The sequence below is a fragment of the Suillus plorans genome, assembly GCF_016647745.1.
Source record: "Suillus plorans strain S12 chromosome Unknown HD556scaffold_16, whole genome shotgun sequence".
Taxonomy (NCBI): domain Eukaryota; kingdom Fungi; phylum Basidiomycota; class Agaricomycetes; order Boletales; family Suillaceae; genus Suillus; species Suillus plorans.
The window spans coordinates 311,849-339,270 of NW_024537400.1; the positions used below are offsets into that span (position 1 = coordinate 311,849).

The 27,422-nt window shown below is 47.7% G+C and overlaps 6 protein-coding genes across 6 annotated transcripts; 4 read left to right on the top strand and 2 right to left on the bottom strand.

Annotated features, from left to right (window-relative positions):
* Positions 1-325: 325 nt before the first annotated feature.
* Positions 326-1,473, top strand: HD556DRAFT_1233558 (ribonuclease H-like domain-containing protein; the record flags this gene model as incomplete). The annotated part of the gene is made up of 6 exons (XM_041297607.1): positions 326-364; positions 413-565; positions 613-741; positions 793-1,006; positions 1,064-1,152; positions 1,207-1,473. Coding segments are annotated over 6 exons (891 nt in total), but the record flags the coding sequence as incomplete, so codon positions are not given.
* Positions 1,474-6,938: 5,465 nt separating this feature from the next.
* Positions 6,939-7,667, top strand: HD556DRAFT_1440954 (uncharacterized protein; the record flags this gene model as incomplete). Its single annotated transcript, XM_041306193.1, has 1 exon — positions 6,939-7,667. One exon carries the CDS (start codon positions 6,939-6,941, stop codon positions 7,665-7,667), a length of 729 nt encoding a protein of 242 aa, XP_041162504.1.
* A 1,208-nt stretch (positions 7,668-8,875) lies between these two features.
* HD556DRAFT_1440955 (uncharacterized protein) lies at positions 8,876-10,525 on the bottom strand (the record flags this gene model as incomplete). The annotated part of the gene is made up of 8 exons (XM_041306194.1): positions 8,876-8,996; positions 9,048-9,202; positions 9,256-9,447; positions 9,495-9,633; positions 9,683-9,873; positions 9,927-10,035; positions 10,097-10,237; positions 10,299-10,525. 8 exons carry the CDS (start codon positions 10,523-10,525, stop codon positions 8,876-8,878), a joined length of 1,275 nt encoding a protein of 424 aa, XP_041162505.1.
* Positions 10,526-11,818: 1,293 nt separating this feature from the next.
* HD556DRAFT_1465345 (Aldehyde/histidinol dehydrogenase) lies at positions 11,819-12,551 on the top strand (the record flags this gene model as incomplete). Its single annotated transcript, XM_041308343.1, has 5 exons — positions 11,819-11,872; positions 12,120-12,170; positions 12,223-12,379; positions 12,426-12,458; positions 12,511-12,551. The coding sequence occupies 5 exons, from the start codon at positions 11,819-11,821 to the stop codon at positions 12,549-12,551; spliced, it is 336 nt and encodes a 111-aa protein (XP_041162506.1).
* A 381-nt stretch (positions 12,552-12,932) lies between these two features.
* On the bottom strand, positions 12,933-13,820 carry HD556DRAFT_1440957 (uncharacterized protein; the record flags this gene model as incomplete). The annotated part of the gene is made up of 5 exons (XM_041306195.1): positions 12,933-13,000; positions 13,056-13,280; positions 13,337-13,506; positions 13,536-13,599; positions 13,649-13,820. The coding sequence occupies 5 exons, from the start codon at positions 13,818-13,820 to the stop codon at positions 12,933-12,935; spliced, it is 699 nt and encodes a 232-aa protein (XP_041162507.1).
* A 348-nt stretch (positions 13,821-14,168) lies between these two features.
* Positions 14,169-18,934, top strand: HD556DRAFT_1465350 (uncharacterized protein; the record flags this gene model as incomplete). The annotated part of the gene is made up of 16 exons (XM_041308344.1): positions 14,169-14,233; positions 14,283-14,428; positions 14,479-14,541; positions 14,629-14,896; positions 15,034-15,045; positions 15,376-15,398; positions 15,868-15,915; positions 16,055-16,477; positions 16,574-16,920; positions 16,976-17,169; positions 17,220-17,439; positions 17,954-18,022; positions 18,096-18,176; positions 18,213-18,435; positions 18,487-18,570; positions 18,738-18,934. The coding sequence occupies 16 exons, from the start codon at positions 14,169-14,171 to the stop codon at positions 18,932-18,934; spliced, it is 2,463 nt and encodes an 820-aa protein (XP_041162508.1).
* Positions 18,935-27,422: the final 8,488 nt, after the last annotated feature.

Sequence of the window (27,422 nt, forward strand, 5' to 3'; positions counted from 1 at the left end):
TACATTGGAATACCTTGTTATGTTGTACTCATGTGGGATTAGATTGGCTATATTACGTGCGACAATGCTTCAAATAACGACACGATGCTTGATGAACTGGCACTTCGGATAAAGCAAGGGACAGGTATGACGTGGATCCCAAAAAAGCGACGCATTAGGTATAGTTAACTAACTATTTGTTTCACCCTTGTACTGATGTATACCTTGCAGGTGTTTAGCTCACGTCATTCATCTTGCGACACGAGCTATCATTGCCTCGTATAGCAGTGCCCCGTACTATAACCCTGAGCTTCCAGATTTGTCTATCCCTCAAGTACATGGCCGTCGTGATGAAGTTGGCCTCGTGCGAGCCATCGCAGTCAAGGTATGTCATTTTCGAAACATTTTAATATTGTTTGACTAATGATACAAGGCACGGTCTTCTGCCCAACGAAAACAACTTTGGAAGGATATCCAGACCCGTCAGCCTAACCTGAGCCCTGTTGTCTCACAACTACTACTTGACATGCCCATCCGGTGGTCCTCGACTTATGTTATGCTCGACCGTGCTGAGAAGAAGAGAGCCGTGAGTACCCTAATATAACTAACAAGTCTAAACTAACTGTTCTTTAGTATGTTGATACATTTGTCTACGAGCTCGGCCTTCGTGAGACTAACCTTACAAAACGTGCCAGAATTGATCAGTTGAAGTTGCGTGAAGATGAATGGGCTCGCATTGCATTATTCACGTCTCTTCTTGCTGTGAGTATTAGGTTGTCTTTTTGTCATTTTCGACACTGATTATCACTTCAGCATGCTGACAAAGCTCAGCAAAGCTTTTCGTCGGACAAAGGAGCATCCCTTCACCTTGCTTTGCCAGCTCTCGAGGCCCTACATAAGGCATGGTCGACACGTTCTGAGAATCCCAAGTACGAGCAATTTCAGGAAGCCTTACAACAAGGTGTTGCAAAGATCCACGAGTATTACAACCGAAGTTCGGAGTGTGATGCATACATCATCGCAATGTGTAGGTGACGTGGCTTGTCATATTATTAATACTAACTCCTGGGCCTGTTGTATCTAGTGCTTGACCCATCACAGAAGGACTCCCACATCAAACGCTTTTGGGGCAAGGTCACACATGCCGAGGCTCTCAAGGAAGCCGAACGAATTGTAGGTTGTCTGTTTTCGAGTGAAAGTATAAGCTTACATCTAGACTAGTTTAAGGAAGAGCACATTAAATTGTATGGTGAGCATGGTGTTCCGTCGTCACTGAAGAAGAGATCAGGTAAGGTATATGGACTTCTCCGAGAGCTTTCCAGTGATGATGAGAGTGGTGATGACGAGCCGGAAGAGTCGGAGGTGGATCCACAGTTGCCATGGTTGAGGGAGTTCCACCTCTATCTTAACTCACGCACTTCAGTTCCCGATAACATGTCTATCATCCAATGGTGGGGGGTAAGTATCATTTCATGTGAACTGTATTATTACTGATGTAGCTTAATATTGTAGTACCCTAATAGTTGAAGCAATTCAAGTACTTCGTATGATGTATCAACGTGATTTAATCTTTCGAGAGGCCCCTCCTTCTTCAGCTGTAGAATTAGCATTGGAGGAACTGGATGATAGAGAGGAGGGTGGCTGTGATGACAACATCATACTGTCAGGTGAATCAGATGTCGAGGATTAGGTCTCTAATTGATTAGGGTAGTGAAATAAAATCTTCATCTTACCTTGGAAGCCCTGGCCCAGGCCTGAGCCAAGCCCGAGCCAGGCCCAAGCCCTCTGAAAGGGCCTGGCCTGAGTTTCTTCCAGGCCCAAGTCCTCTAAAGCCAGGCCCAAGCCCTGGCTTTCAGGCCAGGCCAGGCCCGAAGCATCACTAGTTGCCCACCATTCAACAGCCTTCACGCACCACATGCAACTGCGTTATTAGAGATTGTAGCTTTTCCTGGACACCCTGGAGTTGTCACTCAGTACCTTGACTCGGAACTCGACAGTCAAGGGTCATATACTACCACGGTACGTTGCTCACCATTCAACAGCTTTCGTGCACCCGTGCCACTGCGTCCTAATAAATTGTAGCTTTTCCTGGACGCCATAGAGTTGTCACGTAGTATCTTGACCCGGAACTCGACAGTCAAGGGTCATACACCACCACGGTACGTTGCTCACCATTCAACAGCCTTCATGCACCACGTGCAACTGCGTTCAAAGAAGTCGTAGCTTTTCCTGGACACCGTGGAGTTGTCACTCAGTAACTTGACTCAGAACTTGACAGTCAAGGGTCATACACTACCACGGTACGTTGCTCACCATTCAACAGCCTTTGTGCACCCGTGCGACTGCGTTCTAAGAAATTGTAGCTTTGCCTGGACGCCATAGAGTTGTCACTTAGTATCTTGACCCGGAACTTGACAGCCAAGGGTTGTTGTTACAATAACATGTAACCGAGAACCCCTCCTACGGAGGTCACCATGACCTTAGCCCCTATCCCACCATATGCACCGTCCTGGAAGACTTACCGACTCAACGGAGACTCGTAGAGACACCTAGAACGGCCTGGATGCCGTTAGATGACCTAGACCAGCCTAGGCTACATCTGATCGGACCTAGATGGTCCTCGACCCGGATCATGAGGAAGCTCTGCCTCATGGTCAGAAGAGAAGCCGCATGCCTTAGCATGCGCAGTTAGACTCCAAGACATGCTACGCCTTGAGGACAGATAAGAGAGGCATGGTAAGCCTCATGCATAGATAATCGCCCGCATGGCATCAGATAAGATGCCCTTGTATAGACACACTTATACCTACCTACCGAACGTAGTATTGGTCTGTGCACACGGACGACAGTATATAGAGCAGACAGAATCATGTATATTCCCTACTTGATTCTACTAGGTTTTATCCAGAACTTCCTCTGAAAGACAGTCCCAGTCCTTCAGTCTAAGCCGCACCTTAAGGAAAGCCGACGCTACCTTAAGTGGAACCACCGAACCTCTCATTCGAGAGAAGATCCCCGTCTCTCCAGTAGCGAGCCCGCTATCAGATTAGGCAATCCGCCTAGGGAGAGCTCGAACTATCCTAGTCCGTAACAAAAGAATCAAGTCTTACTTTCCCGGCCCTGCTCATCACGCACCGCCGTCGAAACTGAACCGACCGCACCGCTGAGACAAGCGTAGACCTCTACTCTCGTGACCAAACCGCCGAGACCGGCGTAAAGCTATCCACAAATTATCAAGACAGACGTACGAAGCTTTGAATCCTTAAGCCCATCACTGTCCCTTCGCACTACTCCCTCTACCATGAACGCACCGATGCAGATCATGATGATCAGAAGAAATACCGACGCCGCCGCCAACCTTTCAGGAATGGAGACAAGACACCACCTGAAGCAACGACGATGCTTTTCTTGCCATCACGTTGGACACAAAGCCAACGACCACAAGTGCCCGATGAGGAGAAAGATTATCGAAGAAGAAACAGTCCGCAAGACAGCGGCTGGTAAGGAGAAGACTGGACCGCTGATAATTAACAAAAACAGCGTATCCAAGAAGAAAGAACTACGGGTTGCCGCCACCCTAATGTCTATCACTAAGCCGCCCATCACAACCACCATGGTTATAGACTCGGGCGCATGCGACTCATTCATAAGCAGAGACTTCTGCAAGAAATACCGCATTAGAACGCACCTCCTTCAGACACCAAAAAAGGTAATGAACGGAGACGGAACGATAGTCGAAGGAGGCAACGTCAAGAGATTTTGCCGACTCATTATAAAGATCGACGACCGAGTAATGCACGGACGATTCCTCGTAATGCCGCACTTAGACGACATCTTACTCGGATTCACATGGCTGGCCGCTGTGAAGCCTTCCATAGACTGGAAGAAGGGTACGGTAACTATCCCTGCCACTGACAAGTCGAAAGGACTTGAGAGAATGATTGAGAGAGGTAGGAAGAGGAACGGGTTGAAGCCGCTCTTCCATAGAGAAAAGAGGACGCGAAACACGCGCCAAAGAAGGGAGGTGTTAAGACCATGCACAAAGGGTAGGACTGATTCCGAGGGGCTTGGCTTCAGCTCGTGCGCTGCGCCCCTTACCCGAGTATGTGCCCTTAACTTCAGAATGAAGTCCGGAGAAAGTCCAGTGAAGTCCGAAGGACCTCCGGAGAAGCGTGGGAAACTTCGGAAGGACTTTCCGGACGAGTGCGAGAAACTTCCGGATGAGTGCGGGAAAGTTCCGGAGGAACTTCCGGAAATTATGATGGAGTTTCGTCCTGACGGGGATATGTATAATGGCTACTCAGGACGAGTCCTGAGTAGAAGGAAACAGAGGAAAGGCTGCAAGGACAAAGTCCGAAGCAGAATAGGTCCGGAGGACCGCGGGAAAGTTCCGGAGGAACTTCCGGAAACTCGAAGGAATGGAGGATCGGATGAGTGGATGAGTGGATGAGTGGATGAGCGGAGGAGCGGAGGAGCGGAGGAGCGGAGGAGCGGAGGAGCGGAGGAGCGGAGGAGCGGAGGAGCGGAGGAGCGGAGCTCCGGCCTAGGGAATTCCTCCCTAGGCCTGAGATGGATGATTACTAAGTCGGAGGAATAGAACTGTTACGAGGACTCAGTGTGAAGACTAGTGCGAGGACTAATATGTGTATGATATTCAGACTGAGGAAATACAGGAGTATCTACTGGGGTTTATATACTAGAGGCAAGTCTGTGCAGATCAGTAAGCAGAGGGGTAAGGCTATGTACGAGCATGTGGAAATGTATTAGAAAATAAGACGGATCATAGGAAATGAACTCGGAGATGAAATGAGGTACGGAAAATGAGGAAGTCTAACTCAAGAAGGAACATACAAAGGGATAAGGCACGGAAGATAGACGCGGGTCGGATCCGGATGTCCGGAGATGAATGCGTGATAGGTCTGGGTCCGGAACGCAAGGAAGATAGACGTGGGTCGGATCCGGATGTTCGGAAGTCCGGAGACAGGTGATTACCATAAGGGGATGGGCGCTGATTTAAGGTTTGGGTTCGGACATGACAGATAGGTCGGATCCGGAGATCCGGAGATGTGGATATCAGATCTGGCATCCGGATATCAGATGCAGGAGTACAGGGATCCGGACGGATATAGGATTGGGTCTGGAGACATGGACAGGAGGTCCGGGGGTCCGGATGAGGCGTGGGAACATCGTCAGATGTTGGTCCGGAATGCGGGATATGACAGGAGGTAGGCACCCTGACGAAGAAGAAAGAAGAACTCCGAGATGAGTATAAACTAGATCTGACAGAAGCACCTGTCACGCAGAACCTCCGGAATGAGGCTAAACTACCAGAACCGGCTGATTCGCCGATGGAAGATCTCCGAAACGAGTTGAAACTAACTTCGGGAAGACGGAGATTCAATCCGACATTAACCCCGATCGAGGAACTCCACGAAATCCTCGAGTACGCACCGGCTACCAAGCCGTTGGAACCCCACGCCTCGACATCCCAGAACGTCGAGAAGAAGTCCACGAGACAGTCGGACTTAGTTGCCACCTCACCACCCGCAGATAAATATAGATTTTCTGCAGTACCTGCCCAGATCTTAGGAAAAGGCAGAGCCACTTTCGATGAGGAACCCCCTCGTGCAAAGATCCCTAGACCGGCCCCTGAACCGGAGAAAACTCAGAAGTACGTCTTTTCAGCAGAACCTGCTTCGGTTCTTGGAAAAGGTAGATCGGTAGTCACGGCAGAAGCGCCGTCACCGAAGAAACTCCGCCAAGAGTATAAACTAGCAGAAGAAGAACCGGCCGCTGATCAATGGGTCAACCGGGCCGAGCCGATCGTTTCTTTCCCAGAACGATCGAAAACCGCACCAGTCACTCGCCCATTCCTCGTGCCCAGACCAGCTGATAAGGAAATGATGGAAGAAACTGACGATGAAGATAACGACGAGATAGTTGTTAATACCACCTCCGCGGCCCCTGCCATAGCAGAAGAACCCGCGACGACTCCGATGGAAGTAGATCGGATTAAACAGCAGAACTACTTTCAGCGAACGATAAAGCGTATCGCAAGACACTGTCCCCGCCAGGACGACCCTGTGGATGTTAGATTATTCCAGGGAGAGATCGCACCAGTCACGGATCAGTCTGATCCTGACTGCGAAAACCTTGATTTAGACTTTTAGATTTGATCGGTGATCAAACGGCCTACTTGGGGGGTGAAATTCTCATTTAAAACTCATTTCACTCTTAATTCCCCTCACCCCGGCCGCACCCCTATCTATAAATATCGACGATCGCCACGAGTCCGGCATGACTATAAACTGTACCTGAGTCCGGCACGACTATAAACTGCGCAGAAGTCCGAAATGACTCGAAACTATCCTCGGTCCGGAAAGACCTTAAACTATCCCAAGTCCATCACGACTCTAAACTAAGAATAGAAGGACGAACCCGGAGATACAGACCCCTTCACCTTGAAGACAAGACTAACACACCGAGAAACTCCTGCAAGCCCCGGATGCCTTACCTTCGCCTCTGTCCGGAAAGACGCTAAACTATCACGAGACGAACTCCGTGGAAACTCCTGCAAGCCCATGGAACCCTCTAGAACGCCGACCGAGAAATTCAACAAAAAGAACATCTCGAAACGACATACCCCAGATCTTGACAGATTCAACTAAAAGAAGAAGAAATTCAACTTTAACGAAAGATCAAGACACGCACGTCCGCAATGACGCAAAAACTTCCGCTTCTGATAGTCCGGAATGACTCGAAACTATCACAGAACCGCACTGGCATGGTGACTTCCCCCTCTGCCAAGAGAACCATGAGGCACTCCACGCCTTCATGATTGAACTTTGATAAAGAGATTAAAAAGATAAGTTAACTGATCAAGCGGAGCTTAGAGCACTCTTGGAGGTCCATATAAACCCTCTACAACGATATACTCGCCAGAAACTCTCGCAACAATCATGCCTAACAACATCGAAGCCTCTGCCATCGTTCCCCTAAAGAACTCGGGATTTTCCAAAATCCTCGACCACCTCGAGAAAGGCGCCGTCGCCGAAACGGCCATTCTCTCCCCAGACCACTTCCTAGAGATCAGCGACATCCTAGGACAGTCAGATGTCAACATCGCCGCATCAGCATCACTGGTGATAGACATCATCCGCACCACGCGACACCTAGAAATATCGGTGAACCGTGAAGACTTAGACCCAGCAACTAGAGCCCTCCTAGTGCTGGAAGACCAGAAGAAAATCCGCGCAATGGCGCTACACCTCCTCCCCGACAACTTCAGCGACCTCGTAGACGTCGCGAAGAAACGCGTTGGAGAAAGATTAGAAAGACCTCCGCGCCCTACCAAGAAAGCGCGAGTAGACCGCACCTGCATCTGTCGACGATGCGGAGGATATGGACACAACTTTAGAAAGTGTCCAGACGCTGTGTGCTGCATCTGCAGCGAAATCGGACCCGACCACCTGTCGGTCCACTGCCCTCAACTCGGAGAAGTATCATGCCTCCCAGAGTTTCGAGACGACGAGGAATACTACGAACTCCTCGTAGATTGGGAGAAGAACCACGTTGCGCTAGAAGAACTAATCGTGAACAACCCCACGCCGCGCTCGCCCACTCCCATTGATACCCGCAGTACTACTGCCACTCCAGACGAAGAAACCCGGGAGAGAGTTTTGTCGTAGTCGGTGACTTCGACCCAGAAACAGAGGTAATGTTACAATAACATGTAACCGAGAACCCCTCCTACGGAGGTCACCATGACCTTAGCCCCTATCCCACCATATGCACCGTCCTGGAAGACTTACCGACTCAACGGAGACTCGTAGAGACACCTAGAACGGCCTGGATGCCGTTAGATGACCTAGACCAGCCTAGGCTACATCTGATCGGACCTAGATGGTCCTCGACCCGGATCATGAGGAAGCTCTGCCTCATGGTCAGAAGAGAAGCCGCATGCCTTAGCATGCGCAGTTAGACTCCAAGACATGCTACGCCTTGAGGACAGATAAGAGAGGCATGGTAAGCCTCATGCATAGATAATCGCCCGCATGGCATCAGATAAGATGCCCTTGTATAGACACACTTATACCTACCTACCGAACGTAGTATTGGTCTGTGCACACGGACGACAGTATATAGAGCAGACAGAATCATGTATATTCCCTACTTGATTCTACTAGGTTTTATCCAGAACTTCCTCTGAAAGACAGTCCCAGTCCTTCAGTCTAAGCCGCACCTTAAGGAAAGCCGACGCTACCTTAAGTGGAACCACCGAACCTCTCATTCGAGAGAAGATCCCCGTCTCTCCAGTAGCGAGCCCGCTATCAGATTAGGCAATCCGCCTAGGGAGAGCTCGAACTATCCTAGTCCGTAACAGTTGTACCCCACCGCGGTACTTCGCTTACCATTCAATAGTCTTTGTGTATACTTAGCCCATCCATCCTTACAATTGGGTGTCTTTGTGCCCTGCGGGGGTGTTATCTATGTGAGCATTTAGAATCCCGATGACTTAGCTTATCAATTCAACGATACGGTGATCGTCAGGCAAAGTGAAGTATTTATATAAACCCCTTAAGAACTGCAAGGAATTAAGACTTTGAATTTGATGGTCTTTTCATTTGCTTTCATCTTGTAAGTATACTACATTATGCACAATGATTGTCACGAAGACCAGAAGATGCAGAGACTACCGTGAGCATGCTGTACTAGTATTCGCTCGATTTAGCCATGTGAGTTTACGAGATGCTTTCAGCCCAATTTCAACCTTGCAAATGGGTGTTTCATATCAGGCATCACATGATGGCAAGTAACATTATCATCCATGACATTATTAAACTGCGACAAGCAAGAAATTTGAATAAAAACACGATGCTAAGATAATAATAGGTCCCTAGTTTGAATCGAAAGAAGTATCGTCGCGGTGTGCCCTCTGCCTCGTGAGAGCATTCACAGACATGTTGGCCTTTGTCGCATCGCTGAGATCCTCGCGGCGACTCCTACCAAAAACCTTCCTATGAAACAATTCAACTAATCGGGACTTGTTGAAAGGACAGATAGCGCACCTGGTCCACCACTCCAGGAGTCTGTTGACTCTGCGTTGTGCTTCTCGGCCAGGAGGCCTTTCGAAGAAATCCACTATGATTTTCCAGAATTGTATATAGTCGAAGTCACCGTCGACCGACTGCCACGAGGTAATGGATGAAAGTGCGAATCGCACCTGTGCGATCATCATTTACCATTGATCAAAACAAAACCATTATCATTGCTTACCTGACAGGCAATGTATGCAATAGATCGCGGAGTAACTCTATCCATCTTGATAATTTGTGCCACATGTTTCTTGACCTTGACTCCCGAAAGTGCTTTCTTCGCTCGCCTGTTGTTCTCGACGATATCTGCGCCATCGCCGTCACCCTCAATATCCTTTGCTGAAGATGGTGAGGTGAAGACAGCTTTATAGCCCTGAAAATGAGGTAAGATGATTTCTGGGAAACTCGGATATGACAAACCTGCAAAAGAATTTTTCCCTTGAAAAGCCCGTCTTCCAGATCGTCCGAATTTGCACTGTACTTTTCATATAAGAAGGTCGGAAAGGAGAGTTCCGTAACAATATGGCCCTCCAATCGATCTCGAATACCTGCCCTTACGCTTGTGAACCATTAGCATTGTTCAGGATCCAGGGTGCATTAGTACTTACGCTGGGTTGTTCCAGTCAAGCTCGGCCGGGCACAGTAACATACCGCACGCATCATTGACGAATCCACGACAATGCTTATCGTCGGAGTCAACTAGAGGGTCTGGTTTCAGTTCGCGATTAACCCAGTCTGAAATAAGAGTCTTAAGCTTCGAGGTATCATCTCCTCGAGTGCCATCAGCTCCTTCCCTGAGCTAAATAAAAACTTAACGTGATAAAGTCCATCGTTGGTAGAGATAAAACGTACAAATTTTAACATGCGCGTGAAGTCATCGTGCTCCATGTCCGAGGCACTCTTTATGAACCACGAAAAGGTTCTCGTTAGGACGTGATACCCTACATGCAGTCTATCTTGGCTACATAAAGAAGTCAACGGGGACACTGGCTACGAGAAACTAGTCAGGAGAAAAAACTGACTCAACAGTAGCAGCCTCTGCGTCTTCATCGCCATTGACATCATATCTTCTGTCATTTTCTGACACGAGATCCTCGATGCCATCGAATAGAGCGATGATGCGCCTGAAGCCTCTTCCTTGGGCCAGGTAGTAATTCGTTTGCCTGAAGCATGGTGAGCAAACCCGATCCAACGTATGCAACGGCGTTGGAGTCCGAGTCATACCTTTCTTTCACAGCTCGCCCCGACTCAAGAGTCTCTATCTTCTCTTCCAGTTCGGCAATTTTGCGTCTCTGCCGAGCTTGCGCGAACGATGCTTGACTCGGAGATGGTTCTGGTTGCGGAGGTTGCAGAAGACCATGGTCGCTCCGTTGGTCGTCGATGAACGACTCAGACATGCCGCGGCTCAGGTTGCCAGTGATGAGCGCTGTGCTGCCCTCTGTGGATGACATCTATAAGACACTCGGAAGGAAGAAGTTCGATTAGTAGATGAGGAATGAGAGGTGAAGACAAGGGAAAAGAACTCGACCAGCACCCATTTTATATGCTGGTGGGCCGCCCAGATCCGTGACTGCCCTAAAGACTGTTAAGTTAAATATTGAATTCAGCACGGCGCTGATCATACAAAGTATGCTTCTTTGCGACTTACTAAAAATGGACAGGCATAGTTAGTGACTAATCCGGCTCGTGACGTCTGAACAGAATCACAGCGACTCGGATGACTCTGGGACGGGTGCGGGCGACATTGCTTTATAGTTTGACCCATCTGATGACCATGCATTTCAGAAGCTGCGATGGCACTTTCACTAGCTGTGGCAGGTGGGCTATCTGTTTGATGGAAGTCACGGTCACGGTGTGCCGCGGCTGTGAAAGAATCATCGCCCGAGAGGTCTAGCAGTAGTAGTATTAGTAGTACTAGCCACGATTCGGAAGGGTCTGTCGACTCGGACGCACGGGAAGTTCGTTGTACTATTTGTACTGTTCTCTCGATTGTCGAGGTGCCAGTGTCACCGTGCGAATAGAATAAATTTGCACCCTCGGCGATGTGCTTGAAGTGGGGTTTGCCTTCTGTATCCGTCAAAGCAGTAACATTAGAGACATTCACCGTGACAGCTTCAGAACTGAATGGCTCTGATCATCATGTAGTAGTGTTTGGTGCAAGTAGCAACACAAACATACCGTCCACCGCAAGGCTACACACAAGTATGCACTACATAATCTAGTAGTAGTTGTATTGTCTCCAACCCATAGTGCTCATGAGCTTCTCCAGCGCACCTGTAACCATGAACGGAGCACATCGGTACCTGGTGCAGGGATTTGGTGAGTCTCAAGGGCCAGACAGAGATGGCACATACCTAGTAGTACTATAATCATGAACGGAGCGTTTGTGCTGGTCGTCAGTGGTCCAGGTCACGATGGGCAATCGAGCCCAACGAGGAAGGCAGCGCTGTGGCTGAGTCGTCATGTGTCACATTTGCATTAATTTTGCAGATCTTACATGATACCTCTAGGCTCACTAGTGCCGCATTTCACCTGCCCCGTGCCGTCCTGAAAAAAACCAATTCAAAATTTAACCAGTGCCTAAGATAATAATAAGTGTAGTATGTGCATATGAGTATTGTCCTCCAATAAGTCGCATCCAGACTCTCCCATACTAGTAGTAGTGAGAGTCTTACCCGCTCCTCAACAGCATTCAACGTTGTAGTATGGATAGCATCCACCTCTGACCCCAAATCAACATTTACATGACCCGAATACACCGACCTACCAGCGCCAACTCCAAAATACCAGAGGACCCGGTACCACCCCTCGCCCTCCCAACACCTATCTCCTCCCACTAGTGATGTGCACGGCCCGGCTTCAGGCCGTGGGCCGGCCAAAGCCAAGCCTGATTAGGCCGAGCCGAGCCGGGCCCAAGTCAGGGCCTGACCACGGCCCAAGGCCCGGCTTGAGGTGTTGAAAAGCCTGAGCCGGCGGCTCAGGCCACGGCTTTTTGTCCCTTATCGGCCTCGATATTTCTTCGTTCATTAGCTGACAATCCAACAGACCACCGAAGACAAGCTCACCTATACTCATCACGAACCAATTGGTGTCGTCGTAAGTACACGTATATCAGCTCCCAGATCATCCTCTGATGTTCGTCTGATAGGGTCAAATCATCCCATGGAATTTCCCATGTGCATTGGAGGCCGCTGCGAAGAGCAACCTCAAAAACGTCACCCTTGAGCTCGGTGGAAAGAGCCCAAACATCATCTTTGACGATGCAGACCTCAAACAAGCCGTCAACTGGGCTGCATTCGGTATCTGTGAGTATACCGTGTTTTCATGCAAACTACACTCATATTTCACCAGCTGGAACCACGGTCAGACGTGTTGTGAAACTCGGTACGCGTGCACGTTTACGATACGATATATCCGCTAACGACGACGTGTTCAGGTGCAAATAAGAGCCTCGCGCGTCAAGGAAAGCGCTTTTAGCATGGAATGCGAGGTAATTCCATTTCACGCCTAGCCCGCTCGCTCGCTGACAACATCGCCTCTCAACAGCTCTACCAATCGATAGACATCACGCACCCGGTCACAGGTGAACACAACAGCATGCTCATCCTCGCGCACATCAAGTACTTCCATGTGCGCAAAGACATGCTCACGGGCAGATGCACGATACCAGCATCCATGCCTACACAGTTCATGAAGTTCTTTTAGTATCTCACCGTTACACATATGCTTAGATTGAATTTCAGATCATTTTGTTCTTGAAAGCCGTCGTTGAGCCCAAGCCGAGCCGCAGCTTTGGCCTGGCTTGGGCTCACGGCTCAGCCTGAGCTTTTGCAAAGCCCAAGCCCCCCAAAGCCGGGCCTAAGCCGGGGCTTTCAGGCCGAGCTGGGCCCGCACATCACTACCTCCCACAATGCCATAGGCACCGTCTGTCAAACGGTTCATACGCCCATTGAAGCCCACGTCTGTTACGTTTGTGTTCACGCGCTTTACGGGCTTCTGCGTCTGATATGCCCATGGAGCGACTCAGGATATTGAGATCATTGTGTTCGATGACGGGGCTGATAGGCTCGACGCGTGCTACGGCTGTTGGATCAGCGCCTGATGGGATGAATTTGTATTGGTGTTCTTGGATGTACATTCGCATGGCTTTGTCGAGGTCGGAGTGGTATGCATTTTGATCGTCTATTGCTGATTTTTCGATCAGACCTTTGCGCATTGCGAAGCATGAGCATAAGATTTTGTAGGAGGAAAGAATAGCAGACCTTTGATGAAACTTTTTCCAGTGCAATCTACCTGCGTAACGATCACCCGTGTGGAAATAGTGCTTGTCCACATCAAGCATGTCTTTGTCGTCGTCAACATCACGACGTGGTCATCAAAGTCGCAGGTCAAGGTTTCATCGTGGATCTCGCACTTTTTTTTTGCTTCGGGCCTACGCTATTGTTCAGGGACTTGATATACGACATATTCCGTGCCAAGAGCTTCGAGTTGTCGCCTATGGGAGACCAATCTGATATCTGCCCATCTGAATAGGGAGCGTCAGTACTGATTCAGTCGAGCGAGATGCCACCCACCCATGAGCGTCTGATCCACCCGCATAAAATCCTTGATAAACCCACTCGCAAACTTTATCAGGTCATAAATCTTTTCCGGTGTTCCAGGTAACACAATTTCCAGCGCGATCTCATTAAGATGCTGTCCATTTTTCGAGCATGTGCAGTGCGTGACTTGCTGCTTCTTTGCCATCTCGCGGAGTTTGAAATTTGAAGCTGCCGCGGCAGGCTGCGCTCGTTTAAATTAGTCACATTACTGTACCATACCACGCACGGACATCATGTCCTTCATCATACCCAGCATCAAATTAATATGATCACCATGCCATTTGATCTCAGTGTCTTGTTCCATTGGCAGAGCTCGTATGTATTATGTGATATGAACATCAGACTAACACGTCTAAATTTAGACACCCGAATTTGTGTAGGTATTCTCACACACTATTTGGTCTGCCAATTACGGATTACGCTGGTATACTGCAAGTCCACATTCAAACCTCCTCTCACGCTGTATTATAGGTCAACCGCCAGGCCATTCGCCATGAGTAGCTCTTCTGAATCAAAGAGCAGCAATTCCTTGACCAACTCCTCTGGCTCCAATCTTAGGTATGTTTATTTAACAATATGTTCACTTCCACTTAGACATACACCCCAGCAAACCCCAATCGAATGCAGCATCCACACCCCCAACATCTATTGCCACCAGTGGCTCTCCTGCCAAGAGCATGGACTCTCCCATTTTGTCTGCTGACAATCCTGGACTTCGCGTTGAGTGGGCTCGCGCCTTCAACTTGGGAAAATGTCACGCTCGTGATCCCCGTAAACGCCCTGTCCAATACACATTATTTCAGGGCGGCAGACAGGACGAGGATTGCGATTTGCCCACGAAGAGGTCAAAGACCTTGCAAACGACGGTCTGTCCATTTAAACGGTTGCTTTCGGATTTTCAGTTCTCATTTTTTTTTCAAAGTGGAACTTTACATCTACCCCTTCCTCCGCAGCTACAATATACCTCAATGAGCGCATGCTCGAGCTCTCACGAATCACTCGCCGAGCTATTGCTGCGAGGTTGCGATACCAACGCCTTCGCTCCCGTGAACTAGATTTGATAAAGTCAATTCTTGACGACGAAACCGAGCTGTGCCAGACGCAGTTGAGTGGAGTTGATGTGCAAATTGGCTCCATCCGAAATATGCTTCAGGACGCTGGGGTCGCGCAAATAGGGAGCACAGGTTCTAGGTTTGATCCTAATGATGCGGCTGGGCCCTGGTGTGAAAGTTCTTCCGATGAAGGATCAGCTGCAATCGCCGCATCTCGTGGCAGCTCAGCCTGCCCGTCCAATGACTCAAATTGTTAATTTATTTTGTGTCATCCTATCTCCGTGCCCACATGTGCATTATATGTAGTTTGATTCCAATGTACGTAGTGGCTTTATCGTGACTAAGAAGTTTGACATCCTGAATTGTGTTCTCAGACTCTGAAGCGTTGAAAGTCATAGTACTACTAGTACTTCAAGTTGAGTTGAATTCGCATCCAATTCATTACGGACATTCAAAGTTGAGTTCATGGCCTGTTTTAGTTCACTGCGACTGTTGATTCGGACGTAGCCGATTATTAGTATGCAGACTCAACATATGTAATAGAATGCCCAGTTGTCGATATTGTATCATGACTGACTCGGACCTTGTCAGGGTTTTCGAAGCTTTTTTCTTCACAGTTTACTGATTCGAATGTTGATCAATGTGCAGATGTAATAGAACACCCGGTAATTGTATGTATTAAAGTCTGCTGACCTTGTCAGGGTTTTGGAAGCATTGAAACTTAGTTCGCTAGCCAGAAATGCACGTATCATTATGTCCTGCAGCACCAAGGTGACCATATTGAATTACTAACTGGGCATAAAGCACTATCACGAGTCTAGGTCTAGGAGCCGTGCCATTCCTTCCAGAAAATAGAAGGACTCCTATTCCTTCGTTCCTCCTAGCTGATTGTACCGCATGGAGCTGAGTCAAACACTTATCTTGATCATTTTGCGGGCACGATTGAACATAATTCTTTATCAGAACAAATCGGAAATGGCATCCAGAAGGCCGCATATCAATCTTGCACCACACCACATGATGTCCTCAAGGTGAGTCAAAATCTTGATCATTTAGGATGCATGATCTGTATTTGACCGAAAATGACGTTCAGAAGACCATAATCGCTTGTCAACGATGGCTCTGAATCAGCCTGGATAGTACCGCCTGTGCCTGTGATGCTCGCACAAGACCTCGCCTGCAATAACCGTAAGTTTATCCAAATACATTGTGACATGTGAGATAACTGAAGGCTGGTCCGACCGCAGTAGTACAATCAACGTTGCTGATTCCTGACTATTTAACTTCAAACATCGCTGATTTAACTTCCAACTTTCCCCCTTCCAAGCCTACTTGATGGACGCCCCAGAATCATTAACGTTTACACCAATTGAGTTCGACCCCGACGATCCCTCTGAGTCTAGTCTGAGACAGCGGGGGATACCTGCTCAACTCGGTTCATCACATTATAACCCATATGCACGCAGCATGCCTGGCTCAAGGCCTTCTACATCGCTAGCGTCAGCAAGTGTAATAGATGATGCCGATAGTGCTCGTTGCACCACAGACTTGCAAGAAGCCCCACAATCTAAGTGTAGCATCAAGGACTATGATAAAACACAGCAACTAGCCATCGAATGGGTGAAAATGCGCCTCGTTATGGACGGTGCAACTACTGGCTGGATCAGGAACAGTACCAGAGACGAGAAGGTCAAGATGGAGATGCGCGTTAGGGAGATCATTTTTCATGCCGGTATAAAGTTCGGTTGTGGTATGTGCTGACAACTGCCCCGTGCGCACCCCACCCATCATAGACTAATCTGCATTACAGAATTGATAGCTAATAACTATCTCATAAACTCTGTAGTCCGAGCCCTAACGAAGGACCGTAGAGAGCTCGCAAAAACGGGCGAAGAATTTGCGCCCCTGTACAAGCTTGAACTGCCGTCAAAGCGGTCTGAGGAGGAACGCCAGATTTATATGAACAATCGAAGGGTAGCTATCTATGATGCAAATCAGCCTTTCGAATACTATCTACATGGTATAGAGGAGACTGAGACGTCTACCAATGTCCTGGTCTTCTCAGGTCAAGCTGTCGAAAGTACTCATATCAAGCACTGGTATGAGAGCAAGAAATCGCCACTTTATGATGAAGAAATGAGGTCCTCGATTAATACAACACCCCTTGACATGCTCGCAGAGTCAGCGGTGGGAGTGAGTAAAGCATGTTCTGGTGTGCATCCGTTAATTGAATTTTCATGATCTTTAGATAAGGTGTGCCATTGATCGGTACGTCGAGGGTCGACTCTCCGGATCAAAAGAAAATAACACTCTGCACTTCGCTACCGACGTATATGCCAACGAGCAACAGTTGATCAAGAACGCGATGGTATTTGCCCTCCAGCAAAATATACATTGGGAGTCATTCCAGAAGCGTCTATTATATCTTCATCACAGAGGCCTGTAAGTCTCTCGTTACAGCGAATACAGGCTCAATGCTCATATATTTGCAGTCAAAAATTGCACGAGAAGCTGGGCCTTTCGGCTCCTGAATTTCCGATCCACGTCCCTTTAACAGCGGAGGAGTTGAGCAAACCACGCCTAGTGCCGAGTCATAATACCGCGACTGCCCTGCCCAGGCCTTCCACTTTGTTGCCGTTTGGACAAATAGGTGGTCAGGCGCCATTGATGATGTCGGGACCGCAGATGTCGTTTGTACAGATCTCAGGTGATGTGGGTCTGAATATGTGGGGCTTTCCAAGTTTTGGAGACTCGGAGCAGTCCCGTCTTGAACGAGGCTCCAGGTCCATGTCGACCCAAATGCCTTTCAACATATAGTGCATTTGCCTGAACATCAATTCAAAAGGTCAGCACAACTGCCGACTAGGCCTTCACCTGAGCTAATTTCATCATTCAGAATCATTGTCATTTAAATTACTTCTTGCTTCGTAATGTCCATATTCTTTGCAGCCGTACTACTAGTGTCTCTAGCCTCGTTACTAGTTTTTGGTCAGACAGAATTCATTGCTTGTTGATGCGATCAATCCATGGCCACTAATCATACTACATACTTGATTTTGAAGCCTGTCACGAACGTGACATTACGTCAAGTTTGTTTACTTGAGTTGTTTTTGCACAGCGCCTCTTTGATCCCAATATTAATATGACCTGGTCAGTTCAATCAGTATTGCAGTGGAGTTTTGCGTTCATGCTGCAGGTTTCATGAGTGCTGATTCTGGCTTGCCAGCCGATCATCTCTCAGGACAGAAATAATGATGTGAGAGGGTGGACTGCCTTTGTTGACGTTGGACCCTCGGTGAGTATTCCACTTTATCGATCTGCGCCATGACAAATATCTGGTTTTGTCTGGTATCGTGTTTACCCAATAGCTTCTAAATCGACAACATCCACTTCGGAGATGTTGCCCGTGGCGGTATTCCGAGTCGAATTGTCATGTCGTGGAACAAAGAGTACGTGTGCCATTTCTGGACTTCGGAATCCTACAGTTAAGTTCCAAGCACCATGTCATCAAGATGACTGAGCACTTCTACTTCCACAATCACCTCTGCAATGCCATGGAACTACTTAGCATCAATTTGTATGAACTGATCAAAGCAAACAGTTTTGTTGGATTCACAATGGCGTTGATACGACACTTTACAAGCCAGATGATACTATTGTCTCTGTGCTTGATGTGGCATCATCGCATATTGCGATCTCAAGCCAGAGGTTCGTTAGTATTCTCTCATTGCATGCACTTTGTCTTATGACTGTGTTTAGAATGTCTTATTACGATACCCTGTGAAGAGTGCAGTGCTATCAAGGTCATAGACTTCGACAGTAGCTGCTTAGAGCACAAGAAGAGTAAGTTCATTTTCACCACGGTCCCTAAGATTTTACTGAGCCAAGCGTAGTCTATACTTATATTCAGAGTCATTTCTATCGGTCGCCTGGAGTTATCCTGGGCATGAACTATCACATGGCTATCGACATGTGAAGTTTGGGTTACATCCTCGCCGAGCTCTATACAGTATCCCCTATCTTCCCTGGCGAAAACGAGCAGGAGCAATTGTCTTGCATCATGGAGGTCTTGGAGCCCCCAGATAAGGACTTCATCAATCGTAGCTCCCGAAAGCGACTCTTCTTCGGTAAGATGACACATTGGCGACCTTCTACCACTTTCCTGATCCTTTCTAAGACAACAACGGCGCACCCCGACCCATGGTGAACTGTAAAGGTCATCGTAGACGACCAGGCACAAACACTTGCTCAAGTTCTACGGTGTCAAGACGATGCTTTGTATGGGATCCTGAGCGAAGGATGAAACCTCAAGCAGCACTGCAACATAACTTCCTCCATGCAGGACATCGAAGCAAGATCACTACCCCTTCACCATGTCATACTTTTCCTCGTCATCGTCGATCACCAAAGGCGTCACAGACATGGACTTCACCTCACGTTTCTGCTTGCCAGCCACACCACTGGCAGGTGTATCGTAGTCATTGGCAGTCATCTTGTCCTTCCTCCCCTTGCGTCCGACACCCACGTCTGACGCTGGAGTATCACGACCAAGCCCGGCTGTAGTATCGGTCTCTTTGAGAAGCTTGTTGGCAGCCCATCGTTCTTTCTTGCCACGGGCATGGACAAAAAAATACAATTTTTGAATATTAGGATCAGCATATATTAATATGTCCTGTTATCTATCTATCTACAATCCACAACGTATATTTCTGCATCATGCTGTGTTGTGCGTGTCTCAGTGTGTGTGATAGTATGTTTAATTTATGTAAGCAGTAGTCTGACTTCCCGCTACCGGATCATTCTTACTAGTAACATTTTTGAAGCACTTCAACGAACTACACTACAGAGGACTCAAACAACCGCTACCTTACAGCTTATTGCCGACAACTCTAACGTGCAATGCGCACAAGCATTGCGTCATCTCTTTGGATTGTTGCCTTTCTGTCAGTCTCGTTTTTACTGATGATGGTGTTCCAATGCGGTGCCCTAGGCTGCTCTTGGGAGAAGGCAAAGGATGCCCGTGGACTCAATAGGCATCGCGCCTCTTGTCATTTGCACAAGAGATATAGCGTTCTTGCGACACAGAAGAGACGGGAGCGTGCCAAAGAAGCTTCACACCATGACGCAGTGAGTAGTCCTACTAAGCAATCAGCTGTCTTCTTAAACGAGGTGGACTTCAGAGAATCGGTCGTGTCAGACAAACTGCCCCTTTTCGATTACCAGCAGGGTCTGGCATTGGCACTTTAGATTTATCCAGTCTCGACGACTTAGGACTCTCCCTTGACTTAGAGAACGATGACGACGTTGAGATGGGTGCCAGTTGCGAAGACAAAGTTGACGAGTCGGATTATTTTGGTTAGCATCCCTTTGCATGATAGACTACCAGTTTTCTCATTACCTGACACCTCCAGAGCAACCGACGTGCCGTATCAGGCGAATTCCGAGGCCCTTCCATGCCATCGAGCCCTTAGAGGATGAACTTAATTACTCTGATATCGGTCAGAGCTCGTTGAGTCAAAGTTTGCCTGTCGTACCAGCTCGATCCAGAATCCAGCGTGTTATTCTAACCCTCAGAGATACACTTCAAACAACTGCCAATTCCTTTGGTCTCTGCCGACTTTACCCTCGTCGTCCGTCGTTCGAGCCGGACAGATTTATTCCATCTGCATTGCTTGCGAGGACGTGTCCAGCTGCTGCTCAAGGATCCCATTCTCCGCCGAAGGTCTTTGCACCACCATACCTGTTTTCTAATATGACAGTCTATAGACTTATGTCGTGGATGAATTCCAGCACCAGTCGTGTGTCAGAAACTAAAGTCGCTGCCCTAGTCAAAGACGTGATACTAGCAGAGGATTTTGACAGCAAGGACCTACAGGGATTTTCGGTGAGGCGGAGTCTGCGGGAATTGGACCAAGACGAGGGTGGAAAGGGAATTACCTTTCCAGATGACTGGATTGAGACTACGGTCACCATCGACATTCCAACGAAGTTGAAGGAGGATAGCCCTAGGCTCTTCTCAATTCCTGGATTTCATTTTCGCCCGCTTGTTGAAGTTGTACGCGCTGCATTTGCAGATGCTCAAGCGGGCGCATTCCACCTCATGCCTTTTAAACGTCTATGGAATGATCCTCTAGACGGCCATCAAGAACAGATATACGACGAGCTTTACACGTCTGATGCTTGGTTAGGAGCCCAGGATGATTTGCACAAGCTGCCGAAAGAGCCTGGGTGTTCATTGGAGCGCGTCATTGCAGGCCTTATGTTCTTTTCGGACGCTACTCACTTGGCAAATTTTGGAACTGCCAAGGCTTGGCCTCTCTATGCCTACTTTGGAAATCTGACAAAGTACGTACGTTCGTCGCCTACGTTGGGATCGTGTCACCTCGTAGGATTCTTACCTTCGGTGAGTCCTCCTTATTGCATATTTTCAACCATATTTACGCTACCCTCCTCAGCTTCCTGATAGCATCAAAGACATTTTGAGTACCCTGCCTCGAATATCGAAAACAGGCATGGCCTCCCTTCTCACCTACTGCCGCAGGCAGTTGTTCCAGGCTTGCTGGGAAATCCTGATGGATGAAGAATTCCTATATGCTTATCGACACGGTGTTGTTTTGAAATGCGCCGATGGAGTCATGCGGAGAGTATATCTTCGAATTTTCACGTATTCGGCTGATTACCCGGAGAAGTACGTTTTTTTCATTGCGTTCTCTCAAGATATCAGATGACTCATAACTTTTAGGGCTCTAATAGCGACTATCAAGGACATGGGCTCCTGTCCATGCCCTCGCTGCCTTATACCGAAAAGTTTGTTTCATTGTCTCGGTCTGGCGAAGGATATGAAAAATCGCGTAACTAGCTTTCGAGTCTATACTACAGCGAAGATCGTCAAGGCTCGTGAGTTCATCTATCAATGGGGAAGTACCGTAGATAGCGGAAAGGTTGAAGACGCCCTTGGAGAAGGCTCGTGGGTTCCTATTCTGGTAGGTGCAAAGGGCTCGCTACTGGTCATGATAAACTCAAATTGATGTCCACAGAATCAATTTGCAGTGAAGCTTGGGGCGCTAGGCCTCGACCCATTTCACATGCTCGTGGTGGACCTAATGCATGAGTGCGAATTAGGTACCTGGAAGGCGCTATTTACGCACCTGATAAGGCTTCTTTATGTACTTCCTGGAGGCACTCAGCTGGTTGCCGCCCTAGATGAAAGGTATGTGGAATTAATAACGGTCCAAATATCTTTACCTGCTAACGAGTTGTTAATTTCGCAATTTCGCTTCAGATTTCGCCAGCTTCCAACCTTCGGGAATGGTGTGATTCGCAGGTTCGCAAATAATACCTCAGAGATGAAAAAATTGGCAGCTCGCGACTTCGAAGACATTTTACAGGTTCGTTTGCATTGTTTAGTTGCCGGAAAGCTCCCTCACATGCCCTCTAGTGCGCTATGCCTGTTTTTGAAGGGCTATTCCCTCCTGAACATAACGCGGCTGTGCAGTCACTGCTATATCGCTTTGCAGAGTGGCATGCACTTGCAAAGCTCAGGATTCACTCCGATTCTACCTTAGCATTTCTAGAGGAAACCTTCAAAACACTCTCCCGGATGTTGCGGAAGTTTCGGACCCACACCTGTGCTGCTTTCAACGCCGTGGAATTGCCGAAAGAGAAGGCAGCGCGTCAACGAAGGTTCACTCAGCGCTCCGAAGCTCATACTAACGTCGCTCCAGAATCAACTGGAGCAAGGGCGAAGATGTTTAACTTAAATACCTATAAGTTTCATGCTATGGGGGACTATGTGAAAACCATTTGATCCTTTGGGACCACAGATTCGTTTACAATGCAGATCGTATGTATCATCTACATTCTACCGGTATGAACCTGATGACCATGTACAGGGCGAGCTTGCACACCGAGCTTTGAAAGCATTCTACCCACTAACCAGTAAGCTAGACACCCCGGCCCAATTAGCCAAACACGAGCGGAGGCGCCGCGCGCTACGGCGTATAGCAGAGGCAGGGGGTACAACCCCCTCCCTTAGTCAATCACTAGTCGATATTCCCTCTTCTGGAAAGCACTATCGCATCACCACCGATCAGAATCATCCAATCAGTCTATTCGCATTCATTCGAGAACACGACAGCGATACGGCTCTCAAGGTAGAAGTCTCATCGGTTTTGAAAGCACCTTAGTACTCACAGTAGCTATTAGAAATTTATACCAAAGCTAAAGGACCATGTGCTTTATCGGTTGCGCAAGCTAGATGTCAGCTACTGCGACCATACCTTCACAGACGAGGAGCGAAACCTGGTAATCATCCCTAACAACATGATCCACTCTGTCCAGACTATGCAAGTTCATTATACTACATATGACATGAGGCACGACTACGACACGATCAACCCTCGAACGCATGCGGACGTTATGGTGGTTTCGGGTGAGACAACGCCCAACCATCCATATTGGTATGCCCGCGTATTAGGAATATATCATATCGAGACGTGGCTCAATGACGGAGCTCAGCCGGTGAAGCAACACCTTGAAATTCTTTGGGTTAGATGGCTGGCCCCTTTGCAGAACCATAAATCTGGTACGAGATATGCTTGTCTTCCCAAAGTCGCCTTTGTGGAGGAATCCGACACAGACACATTCGGGTTTCTTGACCCAGGGCAAGTGATTCGGGGAGTGCACTTGATTCCAGCCTTTGCTTCGGGACGTGGTGTTAGCTCGCTTTGCCACGGAAAATCATTGGCACGTCAGGAAGGGGAACTAGATGATTGGGAGGCCTATTACATTGGCATGTGAGCGTAAATATCTGTTCTTATGTATATTGATCCTTATCCTCTCATGCAGATTTGCTGACCGAGATATGTTCATGCGCTATGGTTATTTAGGTGTGGGGCATCCGGTAATGATGCGAAGAATGATCAGAGATTGTCTTAGCCCTGGATCAGCTGGCGACATGAACATTGTGGACGACGCTGACGAGGTAGATGTGAGCCATGCAGAGAATAGTGACAGCGAGGGTTGTGACGGATGCGGCGAGGATGATGATGAAGATGATGGGACGAGCGATGAAGAATTTAGCGACGATGACCTAGAGCATGAAGACGAGGGAGTTGAGAAAGACCATGGCTGGGAAGGTGATGAGGACCAGGACGACTCGGAGGATGATGACCTATCTTTTTGAATTTCCTCCATTAACAGATTTTTTGGTACTCAAGTTTTATCGAACGGCAGGCGTCCGAGTCGTCTTTGAATTCTAGACGTTCATCATGCCTATCGCGGCGAGTGCCATGCCTACGTCACTGAGGAGAGTACAAAATATCAGAATTTTGACTCGGAAAGACTTCCTGATCAGAAGTTTATAAGTACTACTCCCTGGCACCTCCGTTTCAAAGCAGATCTTTCGTGCCTTGCAGTGGATGGTATATTTGCGTTATCACCTACACCAAACACTAGCCGACGATCCGAGCCATTCAGTCCTGAAGCTGTGAACGTCTCTAATGTTACTACTTTGACGGATACAGAAGGCAAACCCCACTTCAAGTACATCGTCGATGACATACACATATGGATCTTCCTCCGCTGACGTGGGAGTCGTGGAATGGAATGGCACAATATTCAAGTTGGAAGGTGAAAGTTCTTATGGGCCATCGCCTTGCTCTTCACCGATATTCCTTAGCGCCTCTTCAACGATCACTTCCGGGACTTCGTAATGTATCCAGTGCGAGTCATTTGGAACAATCACTGACCTTCTTAAATTTTTGTGACAGCCTTCAGCTTCGAAGCACCATGAGATTGCGGATCTGCGATTAGAATCGAGGATTCGATGTCATATAATCTTCTAGGTTTGGCTCGGACACCGTTAGTACCTTGGCTCTCCGAACCATTGCCATCTGCTCTGCAGTTAACTCCACGGATGTATCGATGAGAACTACTGAGACAGGCCTGGTTCTCGGCAGGTACTTGAGAAGCGATAATACTACAAGTCTGCCTATTGAGTGGCTGATGACTATATCATAGTACTCAGCAGCCTGAAGATAAGGCAAGAGGTCGTCAGCATACCACGGATAAGAACACACTCTAGATTCTGCAACCGAGATCAGACGAATGGACCAGTGTCGCTCATTGCAAAGGAAGACTCAAACATTTGTTTTTGATCCGGTGTTCCGTGGCAGGCAACTTGCAAGGTGAAGCTACTGATTTCGACTAAACACATTGGATGCTCCTCGAGGGTGAAAATTTGTTCTATTCGGTAACAGCTCCGAGTATGGATTTTGTCTGAGTATCCGAGTCTATTTGTCATGGAATTGTCTGACACGCCATTCCAGTTTAGTTGGTCTACACAAGGTCCTTAATGACATCGATATCACACTCCAGAACATAAAGAAGGAAAACATTAATGCTGAACAGCGTGGATACGATTACCTTACCATCCCTTACTGGCCTTGGTCGCGCCATGTCACATTTTTTGGAGGTGATGGCAGGAGGTGGATGAGGTAGATGATCGGTGGAAGATACTATTGTTTTTCAACACGTCGAACAGAAGTTTGACCGTAAAACATTGTACATCATAGTATGCGCGGCCATCGATTTCTAAATACATTTTTCCAGTCAATCATTGCTAAAGGTATTTTCCATTCAAACGCCTTGTATAGTCATGGCACTGAAACCGTACATATGACCAAGTAAGAAGGAGCTCTCAATTCGAGGGTGTTACACTACTGGGCCTGGTATGCTCGGACGTCGCCGCGCCCCAACCTCGTTTTTATGTCACACGGCCCACCAGATTCGGTGGTCATTGTAAAACGAACTTTCCATTAGAATGCCTTATATATCTATGAAACCGAGACCATACATAAGACATAGGGAGAATGGGCTCTCAATTTGTGGCCGCCACGCTACTGTGACTTGTAGGATATGATGTTACTATACTTCAACTCCGTCATTGATGTGTCTTGCAAGTTTAGATCTGGAAAGTATGTATGACGAACTAAGATTTCTCATGGAATATATGGATATATTTAGGAAAAGCATAATTATATCTGTCTACAGGTCTCATGGCTACAATATCACGGACTCATCAATTCACTGATGAAGATGGTGTAGCTCAGGCTACCGTGGATGCTGCACTATCCTCTAAGCAGGGTTTGTACGACACTGTGCGTCGTATGACTGACCAGAACGCCCTGCAAAGGGACGGTGGAACTTAGGGGTACTGAAGGATAGCATCAGCAGTGAAGTACTTTTTCGGATTTGTCACGCACATCGTGTTCCTATGCTTATATCAGCGCCTGGTTCATGAGGTGGATGAGATTCACTCACAGACTGGCCACAGGTATTTTTTTTACTGTGTTCATTGCAATTTGTAATTCTGTTTTGTTGGCGATTCATGTTTTGGCACCAATAACAGTACTAAGTACTAAGTGCCATGAGTGTCACTGACAGCCGACCGAGAACATCTCCACGGCAAATCAATTTGAACTACACGTTGAGCAGAAGTCAGCCTGGCTTCTGTTCAGGCCACAGTGACTAGCTATCATCAGTGAACTGGTAGAAATTTGAGAAAGACATATATTACCATACATAGTACACAATCACCAACATCTGAATAATCCTGCTATCGACCATCACATTGTGATGCTTGACTTTATACAGGAAAGAGGAGTTTTGAGCTAATGTCGACAGTTTTTCAACCTGCCAAAGACTCACGGATCGTCTAAACTCAGGATCGAGGGATAGGTGGGAGAAAAGCTGACGGTTCATCCCAATGCATTATGGCTGCCACATCCTGAACAAGGTCTACAATAGCTAATATCAGAGCTAAAGCCAGTACCTTGCAGATACTATCGTTTTGTGCACCGATCAAGAAAGATCCATATTAGATGCTGATTCGGTTCTTCGGACTGACTGCTTTAAATGATCCTTAAGAAACTTTGTGAGGGACTAACGGCCACTCCATAAAGCTATTCTAACTTCTCATGAGCAGCAATTTTTGTGTAACGATCATCCCAAAAACCATTTGTATACTACTTCTGATCTTCCGTCCGTCTGCTATGAGTACGCAGCCATGGCAAAATGGATATCATTGGCTAGTTCTTGCAAAATTGCTTGTGTTGTGCGTCGCCGCTACTTTGTCACAACACAGTCACTCAGCCAGAAAGTCGAAAGCAGTGGCTCACGGTTCACATCGGTGCCTGACTTACCGTTTGATATAGGTCCTATCCATTGTGCTATCGTTAGTAAAAACGTGTATCTTAGCCTTACTTGACTGATTGTTGTTTGCGTGGTCGAACAATGAGAATATCTGAACTATCCTGCATGCCATGAGCGAAGCTGTGATTTCGATATATGTCACAGCTACTATCGCTTTGCGGTTCCAGATTTAAAGGTCATCACCCTCCATTCGTCGGTGAGGTTGTTTGTTTTAGCATCTTAAGTTAGTAATTGTTTTCCATGCCATCCGGCAAGCCGGCGATATCACTTGCCAATCCTAACAATTAATATGCTACATTCGGTAATCCCTGGCATTCAAAACAAGATGACCATGGAAACTGGAATTTGCAGAGATCAATGCTATCATGCTATATTTTGTGATATTGCACGTCTATACTTACCCTCCAGGAAGGCTAGAAGGTGCAGATATCATTCCTGCTGAGCTGTATTTTGTGACCTCGCACCTTACTGCTTTTTGCCCT